Source organism: Cannabis sativa, chromosome 4 (genome assembly GCF_029168945.1).
Source record: "Cannabis sativa cultivar Pink pepper isolate KNU-18-1 chromosome 4, ASM2916894v1, whole genome shotgun sequence".
In the NCBI taxonomy this organism is placed as follows: domain Eukaryota; kingdom Viridiplantae; phylum Streptophyta; class Magnoliopsida; order Rosales; family Cannabaceae; genus Cannabis; species Cannabis sativa.
In genome coordinates, this window is record NC_083604.1 from 81,272,006 (window position 1) to 81,288,673 (window position 16,668).

At 31.3% G+C, this 16,668-nt stretch overlaps 2 protein-coding genes across 2 annotated transcripts; one reads left to right on the plus strand and one right to left on the minus strand.

Annotated features, from left to right (window-relative positions):
- Positions 1 to 6,631: 6,631 nt before the first annotated feature.
- LOC115714130 (putative pectinesterase 11) lies at positions 6,632 to 8,727 on the plus strand. Its single transcript, XM_030642691.2, has 4 exons — positions 6,632 to 7,052; positions 7,711 to 7,899; positions 8,007 to 8,242; positions 8,363 to 8,727. Exons 1-4 carry the CDS (start codon positions 6,678 to 6,680, stop codon positions 8,559 to 8,561), a joined length of 999 nt encoding a protein of 332 aa, XP_030498551.1. The 5' UTR covers positions 6,632 to 6,677; the 3' UTR covers positions 8,562 to 8,727.
- A 1,590-nt stretch (positions 8,728 to 10,317) lies between these two features.
- LOC115714131 (plasmodesmata-located protein 2) lies at positions 10,318 to 12,917 on the minus strand. Its single transcript, XM_030642692.2, has 2 exons — positions 11,813 to 12,917; positions 10,318 to 10,603 (listed from the first exon to the last, which is right to left on the minus strand). The coding sequence occupies exons 1-2, from the start codon at positions 12,609 to 12,611 to the stop codon at positions 10,470 to 10,472; spliced, it is 933 nt and encodes a 310-aa protein (XP_030498552.2). The 5' UTR covers positions 12,612 to 12,917; the 3' UTR covers positions 10,318 to 10,469.
- Positions 12,918 to 16,668: the final 3,751 nt, after the last annotated feature.

Sequence of the window (16,668 nt, forward strand, 5' to 3'; positions counted from 1 at the left end):
GAAGAAGAAAAGAAAAAAAAAAAAGAAAAAAAAAAGAAAAAATCCATAGTAAGGTTGCGACTAGCATCTCTACAGTAAGTCGTCGGTCAGGGTTTTGGGGTTCTAATGTCTCGTTGGCTACGATTGGTGGTGGTGGTGGTGCTGGTTTGGGGTTAAGGTTGGGGGTTGATGGTAATGGCAGTGAGAAAAAGGAGAAGAAGACGAAGAAGATGAAGAAGAAAATAAAGAAAAAAGAAAAAGCAAAAAGAAAAAAAAAGAAAAAGAAAAAATAAATTAATTTTAAATTATTTATTTATTTTTATTTTTTTTTTAAAAAAATAATTTAGACCAATAATATTTCGACACGTGGCAAGAAAACGGCTCAGTTAAAATTAGGACTAACAGACAAATAAAAAGTGTGACCTTGAGGACTATTGCCGCTATTTTTGGAGATTGGGGACTAATCTGCATCAACGTGAACTTTTTAGGGACTTTTGCCGCAAATTTCCCTTTGAAAAATAAGTATATATAAAACTTAGAAAAGTAACATAAGTAGTATTTCATTTAACTTTCCGAACTTAATCGTATGTTGGTCTTTAAATCAATGCATATGTAACTTAAACTCATAAAGTCAAATCTTAATCTTTCCTATATATCCAAAATAACAATATTATTTATTATGAGACAAGATCAACATTCAACACCACATACTATTATTTATTTATTTTGTTTAAAATTAATAAATAAAACAGCACGTACTAAGACAAATGTAAGTAATATTGGAGGCTTACTGGGTTATATGGGGAGCCGAATAGGAGCTTGAGAAGAAACACTTGGACACTCATGAAAATTCTTAGAAATCGCTCAACACTTCCCTGGTGTATTGTTGGGGATTTAAATAACGTTACTTCTCAGTCTGATAAAAGGGGAGGGAACCCCTATCCCAACTGGTTAGTGGATGGTTTTTGTGAGACTTTGGATGCTTGTGGCTTGGTTGACTTGGAATTGAATGGTTATCCCTTCACATGGGAGAAGGGCAGAGGTACAAATGCGTGGATTGAAGTTCGTATTGATCGTGCTGTGGTGTCCCAAAACTGGTTAGATTTGTTTCCCATTGCTAAGTTGCTAAACTTAGAGGTATCTACATCAGATCATTGTCCTTTATTATTGATGTTAGATAATGTAATTCAAGTTGCTGCCAGTCGTTCGTTCAAGTTTGAGAATTCATGGCTCCGTGAACCAATGTGTTTGCAAATTGTTAAAGAAACTTGGGAGAGTAGTGGTGGTTGTTCGATTACCCAAAAACTTCACCAATGCGGTGAGAAGCTGAAGGCTTGGGGAAGTGATTTTAGTGGAAATTTTAAAAAGCGAATCAAAGAGTGTAAAGCGGATTTGAGATGTTGGAAGAAAGGCAGAGACCCCGTGGCCATTCAAAAGTATCAGGAAGCTGAAGTTAAGTTGCAGGAGGTGCTTCTTCAACGTGAAATTTGTTGGCGCCAAAGATCGAAGCAACTTTGGTTGAGAGAAGGGGACCAAAATTCTAAATACTTCCATGCTATGGCAAGCTCTCGAAGAAGAAATAATTCCATACACAAGCTTCGACGGGAAGATGGTACATGGTCGGATTGGGAAAGTGATTTGCCCCATGTTATGACGGATTATTTTCAGAATTTATTTACTTCATCTTCGGCCGACTGTGTTGAGGTGGTGAATTCTATTCCTAAGGTGGTTTCGGATGAGCATAATTTTTATCTCCAACAGCCGATCACAGATGAAGAAGTAAAAAAGGCTCTATTCCAAATGCACCCGGACAAATCACCGGGCCCAGATGGTATGACTCCGGGTTTCTTTCAGAAGTTTTGGCATGTGGTAAGCATTGATGTTATTAACCAGGTTAGAGGTTTCTTTGATTCAGGTTCTTTCTGTTCTGAATTAAATGAAACTAACATTGTGCTTATTCCTAAAAAGAAACATCCCGAGTCTATGAGTGATCTTAGACCAATCTCGCTGTGCAATGTCATATACAAGGTAATTTCTAAGGTTCTAGCCAATAGAATTAAAGGAATTCTACCTACGGTCATATCTGAAAATCAAAGTGCTTTCTTAGAGGGAAGGTTGATCTCTGATAACATCATGATATCATTTGAAATAATGCACTATTTGAAACGAAAAAGGATGGGTAAAGAGGGGTATATGGCGTTAAAACTTGACCTCAGTAAGGCCTACGATAGAGTGGAGTGGGTTTTTCTTGAGCAAATGTTGCTTCATATGGGGTTCAATCAGAAAATTGTCTCCTTGATCATGCATTGTATCTCCACGGTTAAGTATAGCATTACTCATGGTAGTCATGTTATGGGGCCAATTACTCCAAGCAGAGGGATTCGACAAGGTGACCCTTTGTCGCCTTATCTTTTTCTTGTTTGTGCTGAGGGGTTCTCTTCATTAGTCAGGCGGTTTGTGCAAAAACGTTGGATATCTGGTTGTCGGGTGGCTAGAGGAGCTCCTATTGTATCCCACATGTTGTTCGCGGATGATAGCTACGTGTATTGCAAAGCTAATACTTTCGAAGCTACCAATGTACTTAATCTTTTGGCCATCTATGAACAAGCTTCTGGGCAAAAGATTAACATCAATAAGTCATCTGTGTTCTTTAGTAATAACACTAATGCTTTAATTCGTGATCAAGTGTGTAGTCTCTTGGGCATGGCAGCTGCTTCTGAACATAGCACTTATCTTGGACTTCCCTGCACTATGGGGAGAAGTAAGAATGCCATCCTGGGCTTCTTGAAGGAAAAAATGAAAAAGAAAATCAATGGTTGGGAAACTAGGTTCTTGTCTAAGGCTGGGAAAGAGATTTTATTGAAGTCTGTGGCCCAAGCTTTGCCTAGTTTTGCTATGAGTGTCTTCCTCCTTACTAAAGAGATTTGCTCTCACCTTGAAGGATTAATGTCGAAATTTTGGTGGAAATCACAATCTTCTACTACTAAGGGTGTTAGTTGGATGAGTTGGCAAAGATTGAGTCGGCATAAGGATGTTGGGGGACTTGGATTTCGTAATTTAAGGGACTATAATTTGGCTTTCTTGGGTAAACAAGGGTGGAGACTAGTAACTAATGAAAATTCTCTTGTGGCAAAGATTTATAAAGCAAGATATTATTCGAATGGGAGTTTCTTTAGTGCTGAATTGGGTCCGAATCCTAGCTTTATTTGGAGAAGCTTATGGGAGGCTAAAAGCTTGGTTCGGTTGGGAGCTAGAAAAGCTATTGGGGATGGGAAGTCCACTATGATACTGAATGAGCCCTGGTTGCCTGGAACCGGATGTAATTTCATCACAACTTCTCACCCGAATCTTGTTGGCAGAACCGTGGATAGCCTGATGAAAATGGAAGACAAAACCTGGGATGAGGAACTGATTTTTGACATGTTTACCGAGGAAGAAAGCATGAGAATTTTAGCAATCCAACTCAGCGATTCTGATGCTGTCGATACCTGGTCTTGGTCTGAGGAAAAATCTGGCGTGTACTCGGTTAGCAGTGCGTATAAAATGTTGCAGCAGCAAAGTGGGGCGTGGCCGTGCACTGGTGCAGAATCATGTTGGCAGAAGCTTTGGCAGATGCAAGTTCCAGCTAAGGTGCACCACCTGGTGTGGCGTGCGATGTCGGGGTGCCTTCCTACAAAGGTACAACTCACAACTAAACATGTGTATGTGGATTTAACTTGTCCATTATGCAATGTTGAAGTTGAATCCATTTCCCATGTATTGTTACATTGTCCATTTGCAAGATCTTGTTGGAATATATCTATGGTGGGATACAATGGAGAGGCAGCCACTGATTTTCATAGCTGGTTTGGGGACTTACTAGCAAAAAACCAGCAGTCTGTTGTCGAAGAGGCTGCAATGGTAGCCTGGAGGATTTGGTTGGCCCGAAATGATATTCTGTGGAATAATAAAAGCACTAAAGCTTTGGATGTGGTAAAATTAGCTAGAACTAATCTTGTTAGTTGGAGAAATGCTCAAAAACAAAAATCAGAGGCTTTACTTAATGTGAATTATAGTAAAGATCTGGAGCATTGGAGGAAACCGATTGTGTTCAAATACAAGATCAATGTTGATGGAGCCATTTTTGAAGCTGAAAATTGTTTTGGTGTTGGAATAATCATAAGGGATCAGACCGGTTACCTAGTTGAAGCTGTGTCAACTAGAAAAATTGGTGTTGTGACTCCGGAAATTGCTGAAGTTATTAGAGTCAAGGAAGCGTTAAGCTGGATTAAGAAGCATGATCTTTCGGATGTTGAAATTGAGAGTGATTCTTTAGTTGTGGTGCAAGCTATTAATGGTGAGGTTCAAATGCCCTCCCAATTTGGTATGTTAGTTCAAGATTGTCGTCTGATGATCTCTTCTTTAAATAATGTATTAATTTCTTTTGTTAAGCGATCTGCTAACAAGGCCGCGCACTGCGTTGCGAGAAAGTCTTGTTTTTCGTCAGGTTGTATCTTTAGTGAGCTTACTGCTCCTTTAGATTTACTATCTATTGTAATGGATGAACGTTCTGGTTAAATAAAATCCTATTCCATTTCAAAAAAAAAAAAAAGACAAATGTAAGTAATACTGCAATAGCATCACAAATTTCTTTTTTCTTTTTTTTTAATAATAGAAGTCAATTTCTTTATTACAGTTGTCATAATATCATTAGTGGACATTATTATAGCCAATGATGACGTGGTAGTTAAGCTCCAATAAGTCGCCAAATAACGTAACTGCCTTAATAATGATTATTTGATTATTATTTAGATTACAGCCAAACAATGAATCATATCAATGCTATTGCTAGCTATACACATATTTTTGATTATGCATTATTATTGGGTTAATTAATACTATTTTAAATTATATGTTTTTGTAAAAATTACCAATTAAATTTTAACATATGGGAAAATTACTTATTACTATGAGTAATTTTTAAAATTATCACCAATATTAATTGGGTAAAAATTTTTTACACATTTTAATTTGAAATTTTTAATGCTTTAAGAGTTATGGTGGTGCATGAATTACATCTCTTTATTGAGTCTATAACATTCATGGAGATTATGAGTTCGAATTTTAAATGGTGATATCTTAAATACTATATAAAGAGGTTTAAGATGCTCATTTTGAGATGAAATTTTCTATCAAAAAAAATACTTTGCTAGAAAATCATAAGACTTGATAATTTCCAAAGCTATTTTCATGAGAGTTCCCTTAGTTCTTAAGAATAAGGGAAATAAGATTTTGAACAAACGTGATAATACTTTATTCAAGTTATGATGATCCCACTAATCTACACTCAAGGTTGTGAGTGAGGATATATATATCTTATTTTTCATACACTCAAGATTATGGTGATCCCACTAATATCTATACTCAAGGTTGTGAGTAATAATATAGATATATTCTTTTTCATATTATATTATATATGTTGTATATTACATGTGTTATGATTCATCTCTTCTATATTTTTTATATATTGTATATATGTGTTGTAATGTTTATGTCATCAATTTTTTATTTTAGTCATTGTATTATTTTTACAATTGAGTTTGTACTTGATATTAATTTATTTTTCATTGATATATAAAATCTCTATTACACCCTCTATTTTATTAAATGATAAATTAGACCATATATTTTTTAAAATGGTACAAAGTAGTACCTTGAAATGACTTTTTGTCAAAATAATAGTCAACAATAACTCAATCTAGAGTTCTTAAGACAAAACTGAATACATTTTATGTATCTATTCGTATTAGAAATTGTCTTCAAGTTGGTCATATAATAAAATGAATATCGAAAATGAGCTCAGGGTATTATTTTGTACCGCTTTGAAAAATATAGAGTCCAATTTACCATTTTTCAAGACAGATAATCCAATCAGTAATTTTTGTAAAACACAAAATTCAAAATAGTATTAACCTCTATTTATAAATGTTTTTAATACATAAAGTTATAATTTTATATCTTTTATATGACAGAATGTAATGTAGTTTTACAGGTCCACCTCTCATAAATGAAATCATAATTCAAATAGTTTATTACACTTGGATATACATATCAAAATAATTGTGTTAAATTAATTCAATATATATATTAATGAGTATTACTATAAGGTATTATATGAAGTAATATTTTATAAATAATTAACTATTTTCTATAATTATCATTAAAGTAAAAACAAACTAGCAATATAACACCTCATAGTGAAGCACTTCATATCGAAATACATTATACATTAAGTAAAAAGAAAAATAGAATTACAAATTATCTATGTTCGAAAATACTAAAAATACCTATAAATATAATAACTAATAAACAATAAACAACCAACAATTTATCATTATACATATATAAGCTTGTGAAACACTCATATTGCATTACAAGTCTTGTGAAACTATAATTCAATTTTCATATATCATACATTACAATCATTGAAGAGATTACTTTTCAAATTAATTAACTTAAACCTCTTTCCATGGCGCCGGCTAATTAATTCTATTTGAACCAATCAAAACCACACGTTTACATTAATATTCTATAATTAATTTAACCTAATTCTATGCCAATCACTTAGGATTGGATAACCTTATAAATACCTTATTATTATCAAACAACAAACAAACATTCATTCATTCATTATATTCTTCTTCTCTTGTTCACCTAAAATGGCTTTAATTCATTATTTTGTTACCATATTATCAATAATTTTCGTTCTTGCATCACCTTTAGTTCTAGCCGAGCCTCGATCAGACTCGGCAGTTCTATTGAGAGTTGACCAATCAGGAAAAGGCGATTTCACCAAAATACAAGATGCCATTGATTCAGTCCCGTCTGATAATAAAGAGCTTGTGTTTATTTTGGTTAAGCCGGGAATATATAAAGAGAAGGTTGTTGTACCAGCTGATAAGCCCTATATAACTATAAGTGGTACAAAGGCTTCTGTGACTATTATTACATGGAATGATAGTGGTGATATTTTTGACTCTCCAACTTTTAGTGTTTTGGCTTCCGATTTTGTTGGTCGTTATCTCACCATTCAGGTTTGTATGACAATATATACGTTTATATTACTTTATACTTGTATGTATAAAAAAAATCAACTAAATATATATAGTATAGTTAATAATAATGGACTTGCCATACTTTTATTAAGAAAATTATATGTATTTTTCTCTTTAAGTCCTTCACTTAAATATATATATATAATATGCTTTTAATATATATATTTATTGAATTTTTCTCTCTTATTATTTATTATAATCTTATTTTTTTCTCTTTCCAAACTGTGCCTCCAATTTTAATATGAATTGTTGAAAAATATTAGTGGTGTCTAGTATCTTCCTCAGTGTCATACTGATATTACCCTAATTAAGTATCGAGTCTCATATAACTTAAGAAAATAATTTTTAGAGAATATCGCTAACTAATTGTGAGACACTATTTATATTATAGAAAGTGCTGGATACTACTAATGTCAATAATCTATATGGTGTTAACTCAGTCTTAGCTATATGATATTAGAATTCCAATTCGATATTAAATTGAACCAATCACTATACTAAATCATCACAAATATGGTAATTTTGAAATTTTGGGCACCGTGATATAATACTCCATAAAAATATTCATATATCTATACAGTACAATTATACATTATTTATTGAATTTTCAGCTTATATATGTGTATGTATGTTACAGAACACTTATGGGTCAGGTGGTAAAGCAGTGGCATTGAGAGTATCAGGAGACAAAGCAGCATTTTATGGGTGTAGAATAATTTCAGTACAAGATACTTTACTAGATGATAATGGTAGACATTATTACAAAAATTGTTATATAGAAGGAGCCACTGATTTCATTTGTGGCAATGCAGCTTCTCTATTTGAGGTTTAAATATATATATATACACACACCTGTAATTAATTAATTAATCAAAGTTTTATTGGTATTTTGTTTTCTTAGTAACAAGTTACTAATTACTTAACAATTTGCAGAAATGCCATATTCATTCGTTGGCCGAAGGAACTGGATCAATCACGGCGCAACGAAGGGAGTCACCGTCCGAGGAGACGGGTTTCGTTTTCTTAGGGTGCAACATCTCCGGTGTGAGAACAGCCTTGCTCGGAAGGCCGTGGGGATCACACTCTAGGGTTGTTTTTGCTTTTAGTTACATTTCAAGTGCCATATTGCCCCAAGGTTGGGATGATTGGGGAAACTCGAACACGCATAGGTATATTATGGACCGAATTTACTCTTTATAGTTGGATTGATCGTATGATTATTAATAATTATTGAATGTCTGAATATATCGAATCAGCTTAAAAGCTAATTATTATTTCGTATTTTGTAGCACGGTGTATTATGGGCAATACAAATGTTATGGAAGGGGATCCGGAATGAGTAAACGTGTCCAATATGCGCGCAACTTTACGAGCGAAGAAGTTGAACCTTTCTTGACCCAAGACTTCATTGGTGGCAAAGATTGGATCAGACCGGTTCCAACCAAATTCACCAAAGCTACTTTCAAAACAGTTGGTGCAAAAAACTAGCTAATCAAAAATATTGTGCCCTAATATACACAACAAATTCTTTTAATATATTGCACACATGTCATTACGTTGTACTAAAAATAAAACACAACATATTCTTTTGTATAATATATAAGTGATTATTATTATTATTAAGTGAATATTATTTTAATTATTATTGATTTTATTTGTTTGTTCCTAGTAGAAAACACATTTATTGCATGTGAAAGTCCATAATCCTTGTATTCATTTAGAAATGTCAAAGTAAATAAAGAATAATATATCGTTATTAGATGATAATGGATATTTTGTCAATAATTAATAATTTTCATAATAATTATTGAATTAAAATATATTTTATGTAAGATTTAATATTACATTGCACCATTATCATCCAATTCTAATTTAAGGATAGAGAATTTGAAATGGAATTTTGATGAAAGCCAACTAACCATAAAATAATCATAATAAATTTAATTACGAATTAATTTAGATACAGAAAAATGAAGAAAAAATTAAAAAATGATTTATTATAAGAAAGAGAGTGAAAGGGATATAGTATATATCTATCATTATGTCATTGCTTAATTACTAAGTACAAATATAGTTGTGTTGTGTGTGGATAGTGGATGATGTCAACAATCTTCTTAACTTCAAAAGATGATTTTAATCAAATATTGAGAGTTCTTTGACTAAATCAACAGTCCACAATACATGTGACGTGGCATTATATGGTTAGAAAATTTGATACCCCCAACTTATGTGGCATTATAATAAACTTACAACTTGGGTATGTATGAATGATCATAACCATACAAAAATAAAAATCATAACCTACAAATAGTTAGTGGCAACATATTAAAAGTTTAATTTTACATTTTAATAATAATATTTAAATTATATTTTTATCGTAAGTGTATAACCGTTAAATATACTCACGTAATTATTGACTTACAACTCAACGGTTAAATACTTATTGAAATTCTAAAAATATAACTTAAATATTTACACCACAAATTATTCTTTCTATAATTGTTACTAAAGCTATATGACATTTCATAGTTGTGATAGACACTATAAGTACACTTTAACATTTCTAAAAAAAATGAAAATAATACTAATTACTCTTAATATGATCAAAGCTGCCTTAACAAGGGAAGTTAAGCATATCATCATATATTTTCTTCTTTTTCACATTGGTGGTGGACATTGGACAAGAAAAAGTCACCAATAGATGCCTTCCAACTCATTTCAATACCATTCATTTATCATAATTCTAAGTGTATATATATATATAGTTAGTGATACAATGAAAGTGACTTCATATGTCATTGTGACAAAACAAAAAAGATGAAATACAAACCAAACAACTTTAACCAATAACAAGTCACTATATATCTCATCCTATTACCATCAATTAATTAAAAACCATAACTATATTGTTCTTCTAAACTTGTTTGTTGTTCATATGAATCATATCAAGGAAAGAACTTAAGTTTTGATTCACCTTTCAAATTCAGCTCTAAAACAAAAGTTAAGTGGTTTTTATTTTCTCTTCAACAAATTCCCAACACTCAACTCATTCTGTCTTCTTAGCTTTACTTTTTTTTTTCCCTTACTTTATGATCAAAAGCTTATCTTTTTAAGCAAATTACTTAAATATAATGTATTACTCTGATTTTGGACATGATCAGATTTTGAATAAGTTAAACAAACTATCATATCACATATATATTATATAACATATCTACTTTCTAGTCTAGTGCACTCAATACTATGCATGATAACATTCTTTTTCTTTATATTTATCTTATATTATTATATACTATTCTCTATGATGATATAACCATATATATCCATATATGTACATATACAAATAAAAATCTAAACTTTAAAGAAGTATATATATGAAGAAATGAACCTCTTAGCCTAGCCTCGGTGCTTGCCACCACGTTTCTTCATGACAGATCTTACAAACAATAAACAAACAATTAAAAAACCCAAAGCTGCAACCCCTCCAACAGCAATGGCTACAGTCCTCTCTGTGTGATTTTTCCCTGTCCCTACACAAATCATAAGAATTCATATTTGGGTATCTCAAATTTTGACTAAAAGGAAAAATCACCAAAGTAAAAGAGACAAAGTAGCCCCACTCACTCACTCACTCACTCACTCTTCACACCAATCTCAATCAATCACATAAATTTTTTATACATAACTCTCATGCTGTCTCTATCTATCTTTTTTTACACTCTCAATCCCATCATTGATTCATTGTTTTTTTCAAAATAAATGAATAAACTAGAAGAATCATCCTCTACTCCATACAATTCTTTTTACTATAACATTCTCATAAAAATTCAACCAAAAAAACTAAGTACCCAATAACTTAAGTGGTCATATCCCATATTTTTATGTGACTTATGGAAAAGAAATAATAATAATATTAATAAAAAATTGCACTCTGTTTTATTTGTTATATCTCAACTCAAATTCGATCAATTTTTATTTATATGTTTTATATTCAAAGTTAATTATTTAACTATATTTAAATTAATATAATTTTATTGATCAAATTTAACCATAAAGTATTAAATATGTATAATTTTAAAATACTATAACTAAACATATTAAAAACAAAGATACCAAATTTATTGTTCGAGATTTTTTAAAAAATACAAGTATCAAATAAGTATATTCTTTTATAAAAAAATATTCACTTAAGAATAAAATAAAATCTTATCCTCTACTCAAATTTGATAAATACAATCAAAATGTGATCAATTATACGAGTTTTAAGTTCAAATTCAAATTTAATTATTCAATTAAAAAACGGTTTTTTCCGTTTGATTAAATTTTTATTTATAAATATGTACAATTTTAAAATATCGAGTGACAAACCTAATTTAAAAAGAAAATATAAGTTACTAAATAAAAATATTCCTTAAAATAAATTTAGTATCCTACACTCAAATTTTAAATTCAAACTAAATTTTTAAATTTTAATTTAGAGTTTTTTCATTTTTACACTTTAAAATAGTTTTTTTTTTTTTGTATTTTTACGGAATTCTACATAGAAATTTCTGCAATCTAAATCGCAACAAAAAATCGTATAGAAACTCTTATTGCAACTAGCAAATAGTATATATAAAATAATTCTCCTTTTAATTTTATGTTACTAAATATAAATATGCATAATTTTAAAATATAATTTCGAAAAAAACACAAGTTACCAAGTAAATAAGTATATTCCCTACAACAAAAAATATTACCTCCTTCATTGGTGGTTGTTGAGGATATTCCATTTCCATTCCCATTAACAATTCCAGTTGCAGGTACTCCATTGGGATAATAGCTATAACTAAGATAACATTTCTGAAGATAAACTTGACCAGAAATGTAATCACCACACTCACTACTAACTTTCTCAATAGCTTTCTTAACACAATCACCACAACCATCACCATCCAAATCACCTTCACACTGTCCCAATACATACACAGATTGATAACTCCCTGTATAGAACAAACTATTCCCACTCTTAACACCTTCTTCAACCATCTCAAAAGCAGTATCTCTCTTCTGCTCAAACCCATTATTATTGTTACCACCTTTCCCATGAATCGACCCACAAGTCTTGTAAAGCAATTCAGACTCGGAAACTTGCTTGAACCCATAAACTTCGTACCGGAGATAACACCCGTGGAGCTGGACTCGTGCTGCTACAGCTCGATCGCAGAGCTTGGTTGCCATATCTGGGATCTTACCCACGCAATCGGAGCATTGGGCTGTGGTTAGGTCTCCTCTGCATTGGTACCAACCTGTAATGGAGCTTTGGCCTTCGCCGGAGGTGGTTGTGGAAAAGGGTTTTTGTTGAGATTGAGTTAGGAGTGATTGGAAGAGGGTTTTTAGGGTTTGAGAGTAAATCCCATTTGGGTCTTGGAATTTTTGGTCTGCACAGCCTTTGTAGACCATTTTGGTGTAGTCGGCGCCGGTTGTGACGCCGGAGAAAATTGTGGAGAGGAACAGAGTGAGTGAAAGGATGAAAGGTTGGGTTTTTTGAATACCCATTTGGGGATTTGGAAGGGGAAAGGTGGAAAAATCACACCATGGATGAGTTTGGAGAAGCTTTTTGAGTGAGTGATAGAGAGAGAGAGAGAGAGGTTTTGCCGTTTTGGGTTTGAAAAAAGAGAAGAAGAAAGGGAATTGGTATTGGTGTCTTTGTTTTACTTTTATAATGAATGATTTTTAATAAAAGGATTGTTTAGATGGCTTTTCTTTTTGGAATGGTTTTCCTTTTTCCTTTTTATATGACTTTAATTTGGTCTGATTTTGTGTGCAAGCTATAAGGTTAATATGAACACTTTGATGTTGTTTTTTTTGGGATTTAGTTTCAAACATTTATTATAACTTAATAACAAAGTAATAATGTCAATAATTGAACTTAGAAAACGTGTTCTTTCTCTCTTCTAGGAAACACACACTCTCTCTCTCCTCCTTGTATTTTAAGTAACTTGGAGCTAGGGTTTCTTTAGATTGGTCGGTCGAGGGTGTTATTGGCGCGATAGTGGTGCTATGGACGAGAGGCTTCGTAAATGCCTCTTGGGAAGGATAGTGTGTTGACTCACCCTAGATGGAATTCGCCATAATGATTGTAATGACAACTCTATTTTTTAGATTTCACGACAATTAATTTCAACAATTGATTTTAGCAATGAGTACTACTAACACGTTGGTGGAGCTCTGGCTGAAAGGCTCTACAAGCGAACTCTTGTTAAGAATTGTATCTTTACTTAGTAAATTAACATTCAACGTAGTGATAATGATTGGCATTGTGTTTTAAGGTGAAGATTTTGCTCTTCTAACATTATTAATGGTCAACTTTTGCTAATTGGTATAATTGTGAGGGATTTGTTGGCTTTGATGTTCTATTGCAGGCTCCATCATACATGGACTGTTATTGTCTTCTTGGGTTTTGTTAATACATATGCATGGGGCTCTATTGGTGTTGGGGTATTGGCTACTTTGTGAGGGTGAAGAGAGTGTCACCCGACAATGAACGAGAAGACTCAGGGGTCACTGACTGTGAAGAGGGATGGCACTCAACTATTGTCTGTGAATTGGGATGACACTCAGACTCAGTCGTTAACAAGGCACTGGGACAGCACTGGAGTCGTAAAAAACCTATGATTGGGAGGTGTTTTTAGGTGAATATTTTCTTCTTCTAACATTAGTAATGGTAGACTTTTGCTTATGGGTATAATTGTGTTTGTTGGCTTTGATGTTCTATTTGGGGCTCCATCATAGATGGGCTTATTGTTGTCTTCTTCGCATTTGTTGATGCATTTGCATGGGGTTCTTTTTATGTTGGGGTCTTCGCTACTTTGTGAAGTTGAAGGAAATGTCACCTCGCAGCGAACGAGGAGACCCAAGGGTCATTGATTGTGAGTAGGGATGGCGCTCAATCGTTGACCGTGAATTACAACACCCGTGTTAGTTTTTATAGTCCAAATCAGAGTAAAAGGCGGAAACAACTTTATAAAAGAAATTTAGATGAAACTAATCTAAACCATTATCTCCAAAGTCTCAACATAGTTACATAAATTAAATCTATACTACGAGATTAGAAGATTTATCTCTTGATGCCTACCACGAGATCATTGAATCTTTTTGTATGTTTTTTCCGATCATTCGATCCAAAAGTAATATGAACACATTATTGACTTTACACAGTGTCTTTCAAATCAATCTTCAATACTTGGGATAAGAATGAACTGTTATATTATTTATAATAATATAATATATAGATTAAATATGTGTAATAAACTAATAATATGTAACATATGACTATATTAGTTGTCATCTTTTTGTAACATTTGGGGAGTTGTTACTATGAGTAACCTCCACCATTATCACTAACATTAAGAGTGTAAAAGATGTTACACACATTTATTTGAAATTCTTAATGCTATAGGAGTTATAGTGTGTGTAAGAGTTACATTTGAGTCCATAACATCTATAGGGGTTATGAGTTTGAATTTCAAATGGTGATATCCTAAACACTATATAAAGAGGTCTAAGGTGCTCATTTTTGATGAAGTTTTCTATCAATAAAGCACATTGCTAGAAAATCCTAAAAGACTTGATAATTCCCAAAGCTATTTCCTAGAGAGTTCCCTTAGTGCTTAGAGATAGGGGGAAATAAGCTTTTGGACAAAGGTGTAATACCTTGTTCAAGTCATGGTGATCCCCACTAATCTACACTCAAGGTTGTGAGTGAGTGATCTTCTTTTTCTTCTTCATATTATATATGTGTGTGTTATAGAATATTGTGTAATCTATCTTCTCTTCTACCTTTCATATATATATGTAATATATATAGTGTATATATATGTATTGTAACATATATTTAATCAATCTCTTATTCTAATCTTTGTATTATTTTACAATAGAGTTGTAATGTATCTTGATTTTTCTTCTATTGTAATAATATCTCTAACATGAACTTATAACTTTAATACGATGGATGAATTTTCTATCACGATGTATACTTAACTCATAAAAGAATGTGATATGAGATAAAGAGATTACACACCAATCCATAAAGATAAAGACATTAAACTAGAGAGAAATTGTGGGTGACACTTTTAGGGTTTAGAGATAATTGTATCGATCAATTGTATTCCCAATCTTATGATACGTATTATGTATATGTCACATATATAATAATTTAAAGTTTATAAATTAATCCAATAAAATAAAAATATATCATTCTTTATTTGAAATTCAAATTATAAAATATTTATAGCTGAATAACTACAATTAGTTATATCTTTATTTACTTAATTTTTAATTTTTAAATATCTTATCCTATAAAAATATTAAATTAAATAACTTAAAGATATATTTATTTAATTTAATTAATCTTATTTTATAAAATAATCATAACAAATATGATGACAATTATATGTCACCAACACGTGTGAGACAATGTCGTGTGGTCATATTTCAATGCACAAAAGTAATTTCTCAATTTTATATTAAATATAAGATTTATTATTTATTTTACAATAAATAATAATTAATTAATTTTTATAAATCTCTTATTTAATTGTAGATTAATTAAATATTATTTTCTAATAAAATAATATATTACTCTCTTATAGTATTATTTAGCAATAATATTATATTTAACCGATTTTTTTTTAAGTGAATAAAATTAAACAGTTAATTTTATTTTAATTATTCCACTCATATTTATTTCTCAATTTATTCCTCAAATTAAACATTTCTAAGTTGATCTGAGACCATGGACCTATATTTTGAAGTTCCAATAAGGAATTTTTACACAAAATGACTATTTTGACCAATTTTTAACATTTATATTATCCTTTCTAATTTTTAACATTTTTACTTTTTAAAATTTTCTTTAATACTTTTTAAAGTTTTATAATTACATATTTACCTTTTGTTCTCCTTTCTCATATCTAACCTCATTCAAATGTGGATTCAACATGTCATCTCTCACTCTCTCATCAAGCTTATCAAACTTTCACACTCGTCTTCGCACAATCACCATATGTAGCCTCTCTTCATCACGCAAAGCCTCTTCTCAAGCCACCATTGTCGTTCAATTGATGCTTGTAAGGTCTTCTTCTTCTTCTTCTTCTTCTTCATCTTCTTCTAAAATTATAAAAATAAAGTTTAGATTTGATAGTTTTTATTGTTGTTTATTTGCTTATTTATTATTGAATTTTCTATTTTTCTTACAGATTTTAGGAATTTTGTTCTTATTATTCTGTAAGTTGAGTTCTCATATATATACATATAAAAGTACACTTGCTAAGTGTTTGGTGAAATGCCTAAGAGAATTCTTCACTAGCTTAAAGGAATAGGGCATATTCAAATGTGATTTTATTTCAACTTTATGTTAGCATTTTCGTGGTATTATTTAGATATTACTTTTGTTGATCTATATTTTATGTTTTTTATGAATTAGAAATCGTATCTAAATATTTTAATGGTTACGCTGATTTAACATTGTTTATAAGTTGTTTTATAGTTGTTTCATCTTTTAATTTTTTTTATTGTTGTTATTTCACCAAGTCATCCATTGAAGAGGTTTTTC

Bases quoted from the DNA above. Each gene is read 5' to 3' on its own strand.
- LOC115714130 (XM_030642691.2), top strand. From the start codon at position 6,678: ATGGCTTTAATTCATTATTTTGTTACCATATTATCAATAATTTTCGTT. The intron at 7,900-8,006 runs GTTTAAATATAT...AACAATTTGCAG, and splicing joins ATGCAGCTTCTCTATTTGAG to AAATGCCATATTCATTCGTT. The intron at 8,243-8,362 runs GTATATTATGGA...CGTATTTTGTAG, and splicing joins GGAAACTCGAACACGCATAG to CACGGTGTATTATGGGCAAT.
- LOC115714131 (XM_030642692.2), bottom strand. From the start codon at position 12,611: ATGGGTATTCAAAAAACCCAACCTTTCATCCTTTCACTCACTCTGTTC. The intron at 10,604-11,812 runs GTAATATTTTTT...TGATTTGTGTAG, and splicing joins AACAACCACCAATGAAGGAG to GGACAGGGAAAAATCACACA.